The 13,114-nt window shown below is 42.2% G+C and overlaps 5 protein-coding genes across 6 annotated transcripts; 4 read left to right on the top strand and 1 right to left on the bottom strand.

Moving 5' to 3' along the window:
* Nucleotides 1-659: 659 nt before the first annotated feature.
* LOC131662869 (uncharacterized) lies at nucleotides 660-3,169 on the top strand. 2 transcript variants are annotated; one of them, XM_058932851.1, is made up of 5 exons: nucleotides 660-1,065; nucleotides 1,150-1,569; nucleotides 1,658-1,927; nucleotides 2,039-2,280; nucleotides 2,554-3,169. In XM_058932851.1, the coding sequence occupies exons 2-5, from the start codon at nucleotides 1,165-1,167 to the stop codon at nucleotides 2,924-2,926; spliced, it is 1,290 nt and encodes a 429-aa protein (XP_058788834.1). In that variant the 5' UTR covers nucleotides 660-1,065; nucleotides 1,150-1,164; the 3' UTR covers nucleotides 2,927-3,169. The 2 variants fall into 2 exon arrangements, with proteins under 2 accessions (XP_058788834.1, XP_058788826.1); XM_058932843.1 differs by having other exon boundaries at nucleotides 660-1,070.
* LOC131662847 (protein O-mannosyl-transferase TMTC4-like) lies at nucleotides 2,963-5,961 on the bottom strand. The gene is made up of 10 exons (XM_058932813.1): nucleotides 5,794-5,961; nucleotides 5,503-5,728; nucleotides 5,219-5,402; nucleotides 4,967-5,146; nucleotides 4,433-4,893; nucleotides 3,976-4,359; nucleotides 3,783-3,890; nucleotides 3,572-3,713; nucleotides 3,196-3,493; nucleotides 2,963-3,108 (listed from the first exon to the last, which is right to left on the bottom strand). The coding sequence occupies exons 1-10, from the start codon at nucleotides 5,828-5,830 to the stop codon at nucleotides 2,963-2,965; spliced, it is 2,166 nt and encodes a 721-aa protein (XP_058788796.1). The 5' UTR covers nucleotides 5,831-5,961.
* A 160-nt stretch (nucleotides 5,962-6,121) lies between these two features.
* On the top strand, nucleotides 6,122-7,299 carry LOC131668150 (cytochrome c1, heme protein, mitochondrial-like). The gene is made up of 3 exons (XM_058942100.1): nucleotides 6,122-6,417; nucleotides 6,485-6,986; nucleotides 7,048-7,299. Exons 1-3 carry the CDS (start codon nucleotides 6,302-6,304, stop codon nucleotides 7,297-7,299), a joined length of 870 nt encoding a protein of 289 aa, XP_058798083.1. The 5' UTR covers nucleotides 6,122-6,301.
* Nucleotides 7,300-8,163: 864 nt separating this feature from the next.
* Nucleotides 8,164-12,810, top strand: LOC131674106 (probable tubulin polyglutamylase TTLL9). The gene is made up of 5 exons (XM_058952654.1): nucleotides 8,164-8,296; nucleotides 8,374-8,681; nucleotides 8,737-8,899; nucleotides 8,960-9,298; nucleotides 11,747-12,810. The coding sequence occupies exons 1-5, from the start codon at nucleotides 8,164-8,166 to the stop codon at nucleotides 12,145-12,147; spliced, it is 1,344 nt and encodes a 447-aa protein (XP_058808637.1). The 3' UTR covers nucleotides 12,148-12,810.
* Nucleotides 9,572-11,592, top strand: LOC131674186 (uncharacterized). Its single transcript, XM_058952730.1, has 4 exons — nucleotides 9,572-9,660; nucleotides 10,094-10,250; nucleotides 10,319-10,401; nucleotides 10,479-11,592. The coding sequence occupies exons 2-4, from the start codon at nucleotides 10,094-10,096 to the stop codon at nucleotides 11,460-11,462; spliced, it is 1,224 nt and encodes a 407-aa protein (XP_058808713.1). The 5' UTR covers nucleotides 9,572-9,660; the 3' UTR covers nucleotides 11,463-11,592.
* Nucleotides 12,811-13,114: the final 304 nt, after the last annotated feature.

Below are 13,114 nucleotides of genomic sequence, written 5' to 3'. Positions count from 1 at the left end.
CTCTACATCTGGGTCACTCCTGCGGTAACGCGCGCGTCTGTCTAAGGGCTCTACCTCCAGTAGTATATTAATTATTAGTTAATTATTAAATTGGACCAAAATTAATTAAATATAGGAATAATACTTTTAAATTAGGATAAATCATTATTAACGTTAAAGAAGACAAGCTACGAAAAAAATTAACATTATTTTAAAATCAATACAATAAATCAATTTTAAATACATAATGATACATAAAAAGTATTATATTATAAAATATACATTATTACAACTGTTATGTATATTACAATAAAGAATTAATTTTCATAACAATATTTTATGTTTACAGTTTTATTAAACTTTTATTTCAGTTGTTGCCCAAGGATTTATTTGTAATTGAATTGTTTGATTGTATCGTTTTATTTATATTGTTGGTGGATAGTTATTGATTACAGAGATATAGATTCTCTCCATAAGGTCGAAAAATAAAGTTAATGCTTTATACATTTGTTAATCTCTCTTATTAGGGAGGATAGCGAGCAATGAATCAAAGCGCAGTTAAAGATAAGTAGCACACGTATATGCCTTGGTGTGGAGCTCTGTGTCTCTCGAGTTTTATGCTTGGTAACGTACGCGGTTGCTCGTAAGCTATCGTCCCAGTATATAGTTATGCTCGAAGATATATCTATGTACCACATACTTGATAACATACCTTATGTATATGTGCATACACATGTGTTATGTGACAATAGTGTATCAAAATATAACCTTCAGTAGTACAATATATACAATATTATCACTTTTTCAGATAAAACTTGACAGCTTTGTAGAAAAGCACAATGTTAATTATTTTTCAAATTTACGATCGCATTGCCGTCATTCTTGCTACTTTGATATTCTACTCATTGAATTTCAAATTGAATGAAATTTTGGCAGTGGAGAAAGAAAAATATAAATTTTTAGAATCATAGAATTAAAGTCACATTGAAATTCAAAATAAATAGGAGCGTAGTGATTAAGTGAGCTTAAAGACTTATTGATGAAGTGTCGAAGTTATAGTTTTTATGGATTAAATTCTAACCTAGAGTAACGTAATTTTTTTTATTTCTATTTCAATGGCAATGATATGTGATGTTAAGCATTGAAATTGAGTAAAAATTAAAATTGCAGTAAAATACTATCAAAATGGATATCAGTGAGAAGGAATATCAAAGTATGTATGATCAATGTTATAGAGGATCTGCAAAAATTAATATTGCATCTCATTTTGGAGAATATAAAAAAATAATTGATAGATCTAGTTTTCACAAGCATTACGAGAAAGATAATAAAGCAGAAATTATAAAATTGTTAGGCAATGAAATAGATGAAGAAAAATTCGATTTGCTAGCATATTATTGTAATATTGATAAACTAACTGTGGATGGTGAATTAGAAAAGATGAATAAATCCACATTTGAATTTTGCAAAGATCCTTATGATCCATCAATTGTAGATAATGTTCAATTAGAAACTGTAAAATATTCTAAACAGAGAAATCAATTAAAATCTCATCAAGTACACTTGAAATATAGAAGTGAAAAACCAATTGTAAGTATTACAATTTTGAATTAAATAATATTACAAAAAATAGATATTGTACAAATTATAACAACTAATCACATTCTTCAACATTTAGAGATACGATCCAGTTCCACTTCAAAGAGCTAGTCCTGTTTTGGTTCCTGAATCAGATATTTTAGTTTTTATTCGAGTTTATGTGCCTTTCACAAGTAGATACAAGCAAAGTGTTGGGGCTCTAGGAAAGTTGTCACTTAATTTTGTTATAGTTATGCATGGATCTCAAACATTAGACAAGTTGAGAGATCAAATAATCTGCCCATCAGATTATGCCATCTCAACAGAAGCAAGTGAAATACCAATTAGAAGTAAAACCAAAAATGCAAAAGTAAACTTTTTTTATATTATTATAAAACTAATGCATTTCTTTAACTTTTGTTAAGTTGATTGAAAATGATACATATTCTCATAATGAATGACATTTTTATTTTTCTTGTAGGATGTGTATAAATCAGGATTTTTTTTTATCGAAGATACATTTTACAATGATTTTCGTGATCCTTTGAACAAAGATAATAGTAAAGTTATTATAGAATGGGCTCAAACACGAAATCTGGGTCCTTATAAAACTGCAAAAATGGAAGAAACTACAGTTGCTAGTATTGCTATGAGATTTGGGTATCCTTGGGTATATCAGCACCAAGGAGACTGTGAACATTTAATTACTTTTAGCGATGTCAGGTATGTACTTCAAATTTCAATAGAAAATTATCGTACTTTTCTATAAATTCAAAACTAAATTTTACAAATTGGTGATACTTTGTACAGTCGAACAAAAAGTCGTTAAATTTTGATATATTTATGGCTATTTAATAATAAATAAAATACACAGATAAATAAATTTATCAGATAAAACAGGCAAATCAAAATGTAAAATTACTATTTTTCTTAATATTTTTTATGTCTACAATTTTAAAAAGAGTATGAATGACTTTAGTTCTTTAATTTATTTAGGTTTGTAAATGCATCAGATGAGTTGAATTCTGAATGCTATCCTAAAATAGTGAGAATTAAACCAAGACCTAATCGCTATTGTATGACTTGTGGTATATATAGTGTGGCATGGGTCACAACAAGTAACAATAGATTACCACACAATCCATGTTTGTTTTGTGATTCTTGTTTCAAATCTTACAACTATGTCAAAGGAAAAAAAATTGGCTCTTTTAAAGCTTATCCATACCCATATGACGTAGATTTATTACAACCACAACTAAATGATTATGACAGAATGTATGATACTCAAGAAAATTCTGAAAATACAGTATTAACAGAAGCATCAGCCGATAGTTGTGCATCTACTGAAGATTTGAAGAATGACTGTTAATGAATCGTTGACAATTATAACAAGACTTTTTAATTTTTAAGTTGCATTTGATCTCTTTAATTTTATGTTATTTAGTTTATTTAAATTTTCATTGATTATAGTAGACTCAGGATTGAGTTTTAAAGCTTTCCTGTAAGCTTCTTCAGCTTTATCAAACCTATTCCATCGATGATATAGTACACCTTTAACAGATATTTTTGTACTTGATGTAAATAATGTTTATTGAAGTAAAGTTTATAATGAATATAAGAGTAATTTTTTATAGTTACCTAAATTAGTATAAAAATTAGGGTTTTTTGGATCTTCATTAATAGCTTTTTTGAAATGATATTCAGCCATTTTAAACTGATCCATTTTTCCCAATAAATTTCCTGTATTAAAGTTTATTGATGGATCTTCTGGGAGTTGAAATAGTGCTTGGTTAGATACTTTTAAAGCTTTTTCTCGTTCTCCTATGTTATCTAGCAATAAAATCATATTTGTCCAAGCCTGCTTATGTTTTGGTTTCTGTTTAGTTGCAATTTTCCATGCTTTTAGAGCTTTATCATTTTCTTTTATAGCTAAATACTGTAAAATACATTGAACATATAGCTCATGAATAATAATTGTATAAAGATTTTACTTGAGAAATTGAAATATTCATACTAGAAGACCCAAGTTATAATAGCAGTCTGGGTATTTATTTCTATGAGAAATAGCTGTAATGAAACATTCTTCAGCTTCTTTGTATTTTTTTTGTGCTGTTAAAACCACTCCTAAATTCATCCATGCTGCAGCAAAGTCATTTCTAAGTTGAAAAATATTAATGTTATTCATTCTATATTACTAAATTCAAAGCAATAATTATATAACTTACTGAATGTTAACAGCCTGTTTTAAAACTTTTTCAGCTAAATCATAAGCTTTTTCATCTTTGTATAGATTCCCTAAGTTATTCATTGCTTGGGTATAATTGGGATTCAATCTTGCAAATATTAAAAATTAGAGAAACTGTAGTTGTTATATATATATGTGATATTTCTTAAATTCTATTCATTTAATCTAATTACCTTAAAGCTTCTTGATATTCTAGTTTTGCAAATTGAGTATTACCCCTGTCTGCAGCATTTTTGCCTACATTATAGTGAACTTTTGCATTCAGTGGGCACACATTAAGTCCTGACTGAAATAGAGTTATCTCTGTTTTCCACTGCTCACTTCGAGACCAAGAACGTGCAAAGAATGTGATCAATAAAATACAATATAACATAGATAAAACTTTTGAGTTTTTCATGCATATTGAGAGCAATTTATATCCTACAGCTACTAATAAACAATAACCAGCTGAGGGAATGTACAATGTCCTTTCTGCCAATACAAAACCAACTGTAAAAAATATATTACTAGCTGGTAAAAATGGTATCACTAACAAACCCATGCTTATCGTGATAATTCTGTAAATAAACATAATTTCTAATGCAAATGTAAAATATATTAAATTTCAAAGTTTTAGAAATAAGTATGTACCTTGATAGAATATAGTCCTTTTCAGATAAGAGAATTAAAATCAATAATCCAAAAAGAACCCATAAACATATAATGAAAATTATTCTAAAATCTATTCCATGAATTAAAGGTACACAGCCCATTGACCAGTCAAAGCACAGCCATTCAGGACAAATCAACAACCATAGGTTCAAACAATAAATATAATTATAGTTTATAATTCTAAGGAACACATTTTCAAGAAATGACGTTGGATTATCTATAGGCTTAAAAACTGGTTTAGAAAAGCCCATTATATAAAATCGTAGTAGTAAAAATGAAATACAAACAATCGTTAATAGTACACATCGCATCAGAAGAGCAGTTTTTGAGATTATAAGAGTTTTCATTTCATTATAAGTATATTTCAGTCTTAATATATTAAATACTTCAAAAGGCAGTATCTTATTGACAATAACAATATCATAGATAATACAGACTCCCTGTAATAAATAAACGAATAAGTAGTAAAAATTTAATTTTATAAAAAAAACTCAGTAACAAACAATTTTATACCAAAATAGTTATTCCAGTTTCCTTACATAACATTGCAATAGCACTGTTAATAATGCATAAAAACATACCAATCAGTTGTGTAAATAGAGAGGTAGAAGAAGTACACTTGTAATATGAAATTAGGGATAACCACATGAATAATCCACTTAAAACATCAGCTCTGCCCACTATCCCAGATACCTAAAAGATATATTGCAAATAATAATCAGTAGAATCTTGATAGAACCATTAATTATTGTGTCTTGTACAGACTGCTTCAGTGTGAATAGGATGTACAGAGAAAAGCATTGCGGCGTTATATGCTATTTGGGGTTCCTTCCAATCTAATAAAATTTCAAAAACAAATAGTAATATAACACATACTAACGTATGCAAAATAATATTGACAATGTGGAAATCTTTTGGATCTAATCTTCCTCTCATCCAGTAGTGAAACCTAAAAAAATAGTAAAGAAAATATTTGTTCAACTTTAACTTTGAAGTTTAAGTTTAAAGAAAACATTAATGAATTTAATCTGACTGTAAGAATTATAGACCTGAAGGATAGTATTGTAAGTGGTCTGTAGGACTTATGACTTTTGTTATTGGATAGATAAGTTCCCCAAAAGTCATTTTGGAATATTTTATATGGTGGACTGTTTTGAACATCATGATTGTTAACAATTGCTTCTGAATCATCAAATACAAAATCACCGGTATAAGAATTTAGGAAACAAAAGGAGGCGGCAATGATGCCAAGAATCGACATTGACAAGAGATTTCCTGTAAAAAACATAAGTAATATTTATGTTATGGCGAGTGTCTAGAAAACAAATAATTGAAATTACCGGCAGGTCTTTGGCGGGCATTTCTGTTTTTGTGCATATTAGAATAAAACAATAGTTTCAAAGTTAAAAACAAGCATATTTTTATAAAATAAATCTAACAAATAGAATTTGTTGATTGTTGTTAATTCTACATTGTAATAATGTAGAAACTTGTAAAATTGTATATTAAAAAATGTGATAGGTTATGATATGGTCGGTAGACATGAAGAGTAAAGGTTGGCCGAATTGGTCGTGAGAAAATGGCTGTAATGCTTATAATGCTATAGCATACTGTTCGTTGGGATAGTTGGTAGTGCGTATTATTCAAACTGTGAAGCCTTGTGCGCAATTGGAGTCAGCCAAAGAAAGGAAAGACTAAACCGAGGGTTGTTCGCACGACGGATTGGCCACAGAGCAAGGAAAGGCGTAGCGCAGGCATGCCAGAGGGCTGATCGTCTTCTGTCCGCGGCGAGCAGCCCGTGGGCGCGTCAGTCTCGCCAAGCGAGCAGCAAAGAAGCGCAGCGAGAGGATGTGGCGACGCCGAGGCCTGCGGGACGCTCTGGTGCTGGGACGTGACGGCCTCGGTCTGCTGGTCGGCGCGCTAGCGAGCGGCGCCGCCGCTGCGGTCGTCTACGCTCTCGAGAGGTGCGCAGCCCGACGTCGCGGCCCAAGCTAGCGCTGCGCTAAACGAGCGGCCGCCGTTGCATTGCAGTGCGCCTTTGGAGGCGGCCCACGTGGCGGTTCGGCCGCCGGAGCAGCTGTGGAGTTTCCGTGGAGCCCTGTCGTCGCTCGACCACTCGGCCGTGCGACGCGGCTGGCAGGTCTACAAGGCCGTCTGCTCGGGGTGTCACAGCCTCCGTTACGTGTGCTACCGGCAACTGGTGGGCGTCTGCCTGACAGAGGGGGAGGCGCGCGAGGCCGCCGCCGAGCAGCAGGTGCGCGACGGCCCGGACCAGGCGGGCGAGTACTTCACGCGCAGCGGCAAGCTGCAGGACAGCGTGCCCGAGCCGTACCCCAACGAGGAGGCGGCCCGCGCGGCCAACGAGGGCGCGCTGCCCGTGGACCTCAGCTACGTGGTGAACGCGCGCCATCACGGCCCCGACTACGTCTTCGGTCTGCTCACCGGCTACACCGAGCCGCCCGCCGGCGTCGAGCTGCGCGAGGGACAGGCCTACAACGTCTACTTCGACGGCGGCGCCCTCGGCATGGGCGAGGTTCGCCACCGCGCCCACCCCCACACCCCCGCGATTTTCTCATCGGCGCGCTCTTCTCCAGATCCTGCAGGACGGCTTGGTGGATTACGAGGACGGCACTCCCGCGACCAAGTCGCAGATGGCCAAGGATGTGGTCGAGTTCTTGATGTGGACTTCCAATCAGGAGTGGGAAGCGCGCAAGCTGCTGTGCTTCAGAGCTATCATCCTGTGCACTATTCTGGGAGTCACCGTTTACTCGCTATACAGACAGCGCATGTCTCACATCAAAAATACGAAAATCTGCTTTATACCCAAAAGCAGGAACAAATGTTAGGCTTGTAACCTCACTCGATCGCATAGTGTCGCTGCCCTTTTCTTGCCGTTCAAGCTGCGCGGCGCAAAACTCGTTCGTCAAATCCTCCTCCTGTTCTGTATCACTTCCACGCATAGTTAAGTACAATTTTAATATAATTTCTGGTTGGAACGTCGTCCTATTCAATTATTCTTTCAAGGCTCTTCGAATGGGTCGATTGCGTGCGCTGCATATTTATCTGTTACTTAAGTTTGCTGGGGCCTGCTTGATGTTTCAAATAAATTTCTATAAAAATTAAAAATTTGCAAAGAATATGTCCTCTTAAAAATTGAAAGTTCACCATGTGCCGAATGGACTTCGCTTGAGCTGTTCTTTAGTTTATTCAAATAAATTATTTGGTCGCGTAATAAGTTACGTATAACAATAGATTTTAAGCCGCCGATGATTGTAATAAGTATATCTTTATTTTCTTAACAAGTACAACTTTTGGTCTTAAACTTATTGTATAAGTAAGCTGGACTTCTTGAATTGGCATTGGACGAGAATTGCGTCATTTGCGACTGTAACTCTAGAACAAAGTTGTTGTTCGCGTTTGACTGGTCAATGAGAATGATGAAGCGGTTGAACCTGATAGCGAGAATTTTTTCGAGAATCCCTCGGATCAACAATGGACTGACTTGTTCGCGTGAATAGCTCGCTGTCCGTGCTACACAGATAGTATGGGTTGATATTCGGACATTTTCATTTGTCTGGCCAACGATTCGCGGTCGATACCCGTCTGAATATTTTGGCGCTTCATTGCCGTTTGCGAGGATGTCATCGACAGATAGACATAACCTTAGCACGTGAGAACGCGAGGTAATGCGAGGTAGCGAATAGTAGAGCATGGACAAGCAGCCGGGGAAACGCGCGAGGAGAAAGCGAAGCGGCGAGAAGACGATAAAGTTTCGTTGCGACTACTCGTCAACGCCGTTGAGAGTGCTGGAGTCGAGAGGCTGGACGAGAGTGAGTGACACTAGAGCTAGGCGGCCGACCAGGCGTCGCCGAGAATGAAGCTGCACGGAGGCCCGCAGATCTACGACCCGAAGGACAGGCGCTGGGATCTGTGGTGGTGCGACTGCAGCGAGGTGAAGCTGGCGCTGCACAACCTGCAGCGGCTGCGCGCCCAGCAGCGCGTGGCCCACTTCCTGAACCACGGAGAGCTGACGCGCAAGAACCTGCTGTACCGCAACCTACGCCGCTACAAGCGGCTGCTGCTCAAGGCCGGCAAGAGCCGCGAGGCCGCGCTCTGCGACATCATGCCCGTGAGCTTCGAGCTGCCCAGCGAGTACCGCATGCTGGTCGAGGAGTACCGCAGGTGCCAGGGCGCCACCTGGATCGTCAAGCCCGCCGCCGGCTCACAGGTACTCGCTCGACGCCGCGAGCCGCCGCCCACTGGCCGTTCGCCCGCGCTTCCAGGGCAGAGGCATCTTTCTGTTCCGAAGGCTCAGGGACCTGGCGGAGTGGCGCTCCAGGGAGTACCCGGCGCCCAGCGCCGACTCCAACTCGGACGGCGAGGGCCTCGCGGCCCCGGACGTCTACATCGTGCAGAAGTACATCGACGAGCCCTACCTGCTCGCAGGTGCGTACGCCCGCGGACGCGCGCTCGAGCCGCCTGACAGCTGCGCCCGCACGCCTGCAGGTTGCAAGTTCGACCTGCGAATCTACGTGCTGGTCACCTCGTTCCAGCCGCTCAAGGTCTGGCTGGCTCGCGAGGGCTTCGCGCGGCTCTCGGGCGAGCAGTTCTCCCTCGCGCGCATCGACGACAGCCGCGTCCACCTCACCAACATGGCCATCCAGCTGAAGGCCGCCGACGGCAGGCCCGCTAGGCGCCCAGCGCGGCCCAGCGCGGACCGCGACTGCGAGCGAACTGCGCCGCCGGCCAGGCTCGGCAGCAAGTGGCCGCTCAGCTGCCTCAGGCAGTACTTGACGGAGCGCCACGGACCCGCCGTCGTCGACGACCTTCTGCACAACATTGCCGGTGCGTATGCGGAGACAATGGGCCCCCTTTCGACTGTCTTCCGAATGCCGCTCTCGCGCGCGCACCACCGAACGACTTGTTCCGCTACTGCTCTACTGGTGCACCCTTTCGCTTACGCCTCTCTGACATAGCGCCAATATTTTGAATTTAACCACGCGAGGAATTTCTGCATTGCCGATCGCCATACGCGTACGCGGGCGAGTGTCGACCTCTTGTTATGATTTTATCGAGTGAAAGTGATCGCCAAGTTACCAGATAGTGCCGAGTTGTTAGCTCGAATATGGCAGCTCTCGCGCAGAGCAACGTGCGCGTAGTTGGGAGTGAAGTGCAATTTGCGGTGAGCGTCTAATTGCTGGCCAGAGGTAAGATACGACGACTGTCCGATTTTAATAGTTTAAGCATTTCGCTCAAAAGTTTGATCGAATAGCAGCCTCCCTGGATCACCGATGACATTGTACTCGTCGTCATTTGAATTCCCATTCGCGTTTTTATAACGTTTGTAGGACCGCCGTTGAATTGTTGCCAACTTGGAAAGCGAGGCTGCGCTTCCTCGCTGCGATCAACTGTTAGCTGCTCTGCAGTAGCTTTCGAATATAACAGTGATGCCGACAAAAATGGTCATTTAAGCGGCAAACGCTGCATACGTCTCTTCGTTTTTTCTTGTTGTATCCTGGTACTCAATTTTTACGTCGCGCGTCGTTGACCGTCACCAATTTCGCACGCAAGGCCTTTCAGCCCGTTTCAGTCTAAAACAAATAAATAATTTAACAATTACTTTTGATTGTGCTGCATTAGATGACGGAGGTCGCCGATAATCGCGATAACCATAATAATATAGCTACTGCTGTCAACGGCGATGGGGATTTGCTTTCAAGCTCTTCGGAAATTCCGAGCAGCTCGATGCTCGATCGCAAGGAAGTCAGCGCAAAAGCCACGGTCAATGAGAACGAAGGTATGTGTCGCTCGATTTCTTCAGATCTTATCGTGAGCTCGTCCTCGCGCCAAATATTGCTTTTGCAGCTAGTCACATTGGAAAAACATTGGCGCTGCAAATCATTGGAGGTGCCGACAAAGAAAACGCGTCGCACGTCAACGAATCAGAGGTTCCGTAAAAAATATCGACGACTTGTGTGCATTACACGCTCGGCGAATATTATAGTACGTATTTGCTGTTACGCAGGGCCGAGCCGTGAAAGTGAGAAACGTCGAAAAGACTCTGCGCATAGGATGGCTCGAGAAGGCTGCCGGAGGCCGCGCCAAGTATCGCAGAGTGGCAAAGCCTCGCGGCGGCGTGAGGAAGCTGCAGTTAGACGCGACCGCCCGCTACTCGGCCGGCCAGATAAGACGACTAGCCATGGAGGCCTTCGAGGCTTCGAGCAACAGCGGGAATAATCGCGCGATAGAGGAGGAGTTCGTGGTGAACCTGGGCGGTTTCGGCGGCCAGCCGATTTCGGATTTCAAGCGAAGAGACGGCCAAGTGTGCGACATATGGGAGTACTGCAAGGACAGAGGCAAAAGGCTGTACCAGCTGGATTTGTTCATGCTGACGTCGCCGGCAGAGGAGGAGCACGAGGAAGCGCGGAGCGAGCGCCGAACGATCAGCACCCGCAGCAGCGGGCTCCGACCCAGGATCGCGAACGACGTGCGCGTGCTCTACCTGTACGTGCGCCAATCCGCCTACACCAACGAGCTGTCCTACATGGAGTGCGAGAAAGCCGAGCTGCACGGCCGGCTGTTCGAAGACAGCGGCGGCGCCTGCCCGTCCATCGAGCATTTCGAGCCGTTCGAGCACGGCTTCTCCATCTCGAGAATCGTCAAGAGCGGCCGAGTGCTTCTGCAGCTAGCCGTTGACGACAGCGGCGCCAGATCCATCGAGTTCCCAGAGTCGCGCCGCGAGCACGCCGTCCTTCGCGACGTGGACCAGCTGCAAGGACACTGCGACCGCCAATTCGGCATCGGCTTCGTGCCCAGCTGCGACTACGCCTGTCGGCCGATGTTCTCCTGGTACAGGGATGGCGAGCTCTTCAGGAGCCACGAGTATTTGTACTGGCTGGACGACGTCAAGGACGAGCAGACGCACGTTTGGAGCTGCACCGTCGTCTGCGCGACCACCGGCCGGCAGATCCGGTCCAAACGAGTGGCCGTCGAGGCCTCTTGCTGCTGACGTCTCTTCACTGCCCACTGGGCATTTTACTCAGATTCAACGAATTTTTACGCTTTTCCTAGTGAATTGCAACGCGGTCTTATTTATAAATCTAGCGACTAGAATTGACGAACGTTGGAGACTTCCATCGTGATAAATTTATTGATAGAAACCTAGACTACGTCGTGCACTCGACTGAACTATGAATATCGGGACGCGAGACGAGGGCTGGGCGAGCGGCAGGTGGTCGCGCGCGAGTTCTGTGGGTGGGCGAGGCCACTAACGCGGACGATTCGAAAGCGCAGGTATGATAATGGCCAGCCTGGCGGCGGTGCAGCGCTCGGTGGTGGCCTGCCAAAACTCGTTCGAGCTCTACGGCTACGACGTGCTGCTGGACAAGGCTCTGCGGCCCTGGCTGCTCGAGGTGAACGCCTCGCCGTCGCTCAACGCAACCGACGCCCACGACTTCCGGCTGAAATTCGACCTCGTCGACGACGTGCTCAACGTGCTAGACCTCGAGCGCAAGCTCACCGGTCGCGAGACCCGCGTCGGCGGCTTCGACCTGCTCTGGGACGATGCGCCCGTCTACTGCCCGGTACAGCCCGACAAGCTCAACGTCTTCCTCGGCGCCTGCAACGACCGTCTCGACCAGCTGCAAGCTCTCAACAGCCAGCTGCAAGCCTGTAGCCGTTCGCCGCTCGATTGATTCCTTTTCGGACTTGATCGCCAAGCAAGCCTACTTGCCGCTTAGTCACCTATTAGAACCTGCCAAATTTACGCGTTTGTAATTTTACTGATCGCATGTGCGATTGCTACGAACGTGCCTCTGTTCCGGCTCCATTAATAAATTGTACGGCTTGCAAGCTACGGCCATTAAATCAAATGTTCATTTATCAAGTGTGCTGAAACTTTCCGTACCTACGTATGTCTGTGAGTGTTGAAAATAGCAGCTGCTAAAGATATAAATATCTATAGCAATCTTGTGCACAAGCCATTCGGATAATGATCCACCATGGGAGAATAAGAAAGTGTGCAATCGGCCCTATAATTATTAAATCGTAGAGCAATAGCTTCCTATATTCAAAAAATGATGATTGGTTGATGCTAAAATAGAGCGCGAAATTTTAGATTTTTGTATACTTTGAAATATTTTTATTATATATATATATACATAGGAGTGAAAGATTTATATTTCATCAGTAAATTCAATTTATGAATAATTAATATGGATAATAATCTGCAAGAATGGCAATATGTCTTTCATAATTCAGAAGACGTTATGTTTTGGAAATTATTGGTACAAATCGTTAATTTTATATCCATCTGTGATATTGAAATTAGTATTATTGTGTTAAGATTTAATAGAAAGAGAAAGATAATGAATAGAATAAAATAAAGAAAAATACATTTTTATCTGTTGTACATTGTAAATTAAGAAGTATACGAGTAACAGACACTAATTATCAGAATAGTGAACCCGTAAAACTTGAAGAATATTCATGAGTGTTTTCGATGAGGCAACAAATGAGCGAAGCGAGGGTGGAAAAGTACTTTTTGATACGACGTGTGGAAAGTGCGATTTTCAACGCACGTTTTCTGCCGAGCGTACGGGAAAGACGCACTTTGCGCACGGAGTATCGAAAATCTATTACTTACACATGCTCTCGGAATTC

Source organism: Phymastichus coffea, unplaced genomic scaffold, assembly GCF_024137745.1.
Source record: "Phymastichus coffea isolate CEN01 unplaced genomic scaffold, Cenicafe_Pcof_1.1 PCOF00001, whole genome shotgun sequence".
NCBI classification, from domain to species: Eukaryota; Metazoa; Arthropoda; class Insecta; order Hymenoptera; family Eulophidae; genus Phymastichus; species Phymastichus coffea.
Note: the sequence above shows the minus strand (reverse complement) of the source record. Positions and strands in the feature narration are given on the sequence as shown.

Excerpts from the sequence above, each read along its gene's own strand:
- LOC131674106 (XM_058952654.1), top strand. The coding sequence starts at position 8,164 with ATGGACAAGCAGCCGGGGAAACGCGCGAGGAGAAAGCGAAGCGGCGAG. Across the intron at positions 8,297-8,373 it reads GACGAGAGTGAGTGACACTA|GCTGGGATCTGTGGTGGTGC; the intron begins GAGCTAGGCGGC and ends CGAAGGACAGGC. Across the intron at positions 8,682-8,736 it reads AGCCCGCCGCCGGCTCACAG|GGCAGAGGCATCTTTCTGTT; the intron begins GTACTCGCTCGA and ends CCGCGCTTCCAG.
- LOC131674186 (XM_058952730.1), top strand. The coding sequence starts at position 10,094 with ATGACGGAGGTCGCCGATAATCGCGATAACCATAATAATATAGCTACT. Across the intron at positions 10,251-10,318 it reads CACGGTCAATGAGAACGAAG|CTAGTCACATTGGAAAAACA; the intron begins GTATGTGTCGCT and ends TTGCTTTTGCAG. Across the intron at positions 10,402-10,478 it reads CGCACGTCAACGAATCAGAG|GGCCGAGCCGTGAAAGTGAG; the intron begins GTTCCGTAAAAA and ends GCTGTTACGCAG.
- LOC131662869 (XM_058932851.1), top strand. The coding sequence starts at position 1,165 with ATGGATATCAGTGAGAAGGAATATCAAAGTATGTATGATCAATGTTAT. Across the intron at positions 1,570-1,657 it reads ATAGAAGTGAAAAACCAATT|AGATACGATCCAGTTCCACT; the intron begins GTAAGTATTACA and ends TTCAACATTTAG. Across the intron at positions 1,928-2,038 it reads GTAAAACCAAAAATGCAAAA|GATGTGTATAAATCAGGATT; the intron begins GTAAACTTTTTT and ends TTTTTCTTGTAG.
- LOC131668150 (XM_058942100.1), top strand. The coding sequence starts at position 6,302 with ATGTGGCGACGCCGAGGCCTGCGGGACGCTCTGGTGCTGGGACGTGAC. Across the intron at positions 6,418-6,484 it reads GTCGTCTACGCTCTCGAGAG|TGCGCCTTTGGAGGCGGCCC; the intron begins GTGCGCAGCCCG and ends GTTGCATTGCAG. Across the intron at positions 6,987-7,047 it reads GCGCCCTCGGCATGGGCGAG|ATCCTGCAGGACGGCTTGGT; the intron begins GTTCGCCACCGC and ends GCTCTTCTCCAG.
- LOC131662847 (XM_058932813.1), bottom strand. The coding sequence starts at position 5,830 with ATGCACAAAAACAGAAATGCCCGCCAAAGACCTGCCG. Across the intron at positions 4,894-4,966 it reads AAACTGGAATAACTATTTTG|GGAGTCTGTATTATCTATGA; the intron begins GTATAAAATTGT and ends TATTTATTACAG. Across the intron at positions 3,494-3,571 it reads ATTATAACTTGGGTCTTCTA|TATTTAGCTATAAAAGAAAA; the intron begins GTATGAATATTT and ends TGTATTTTACAG.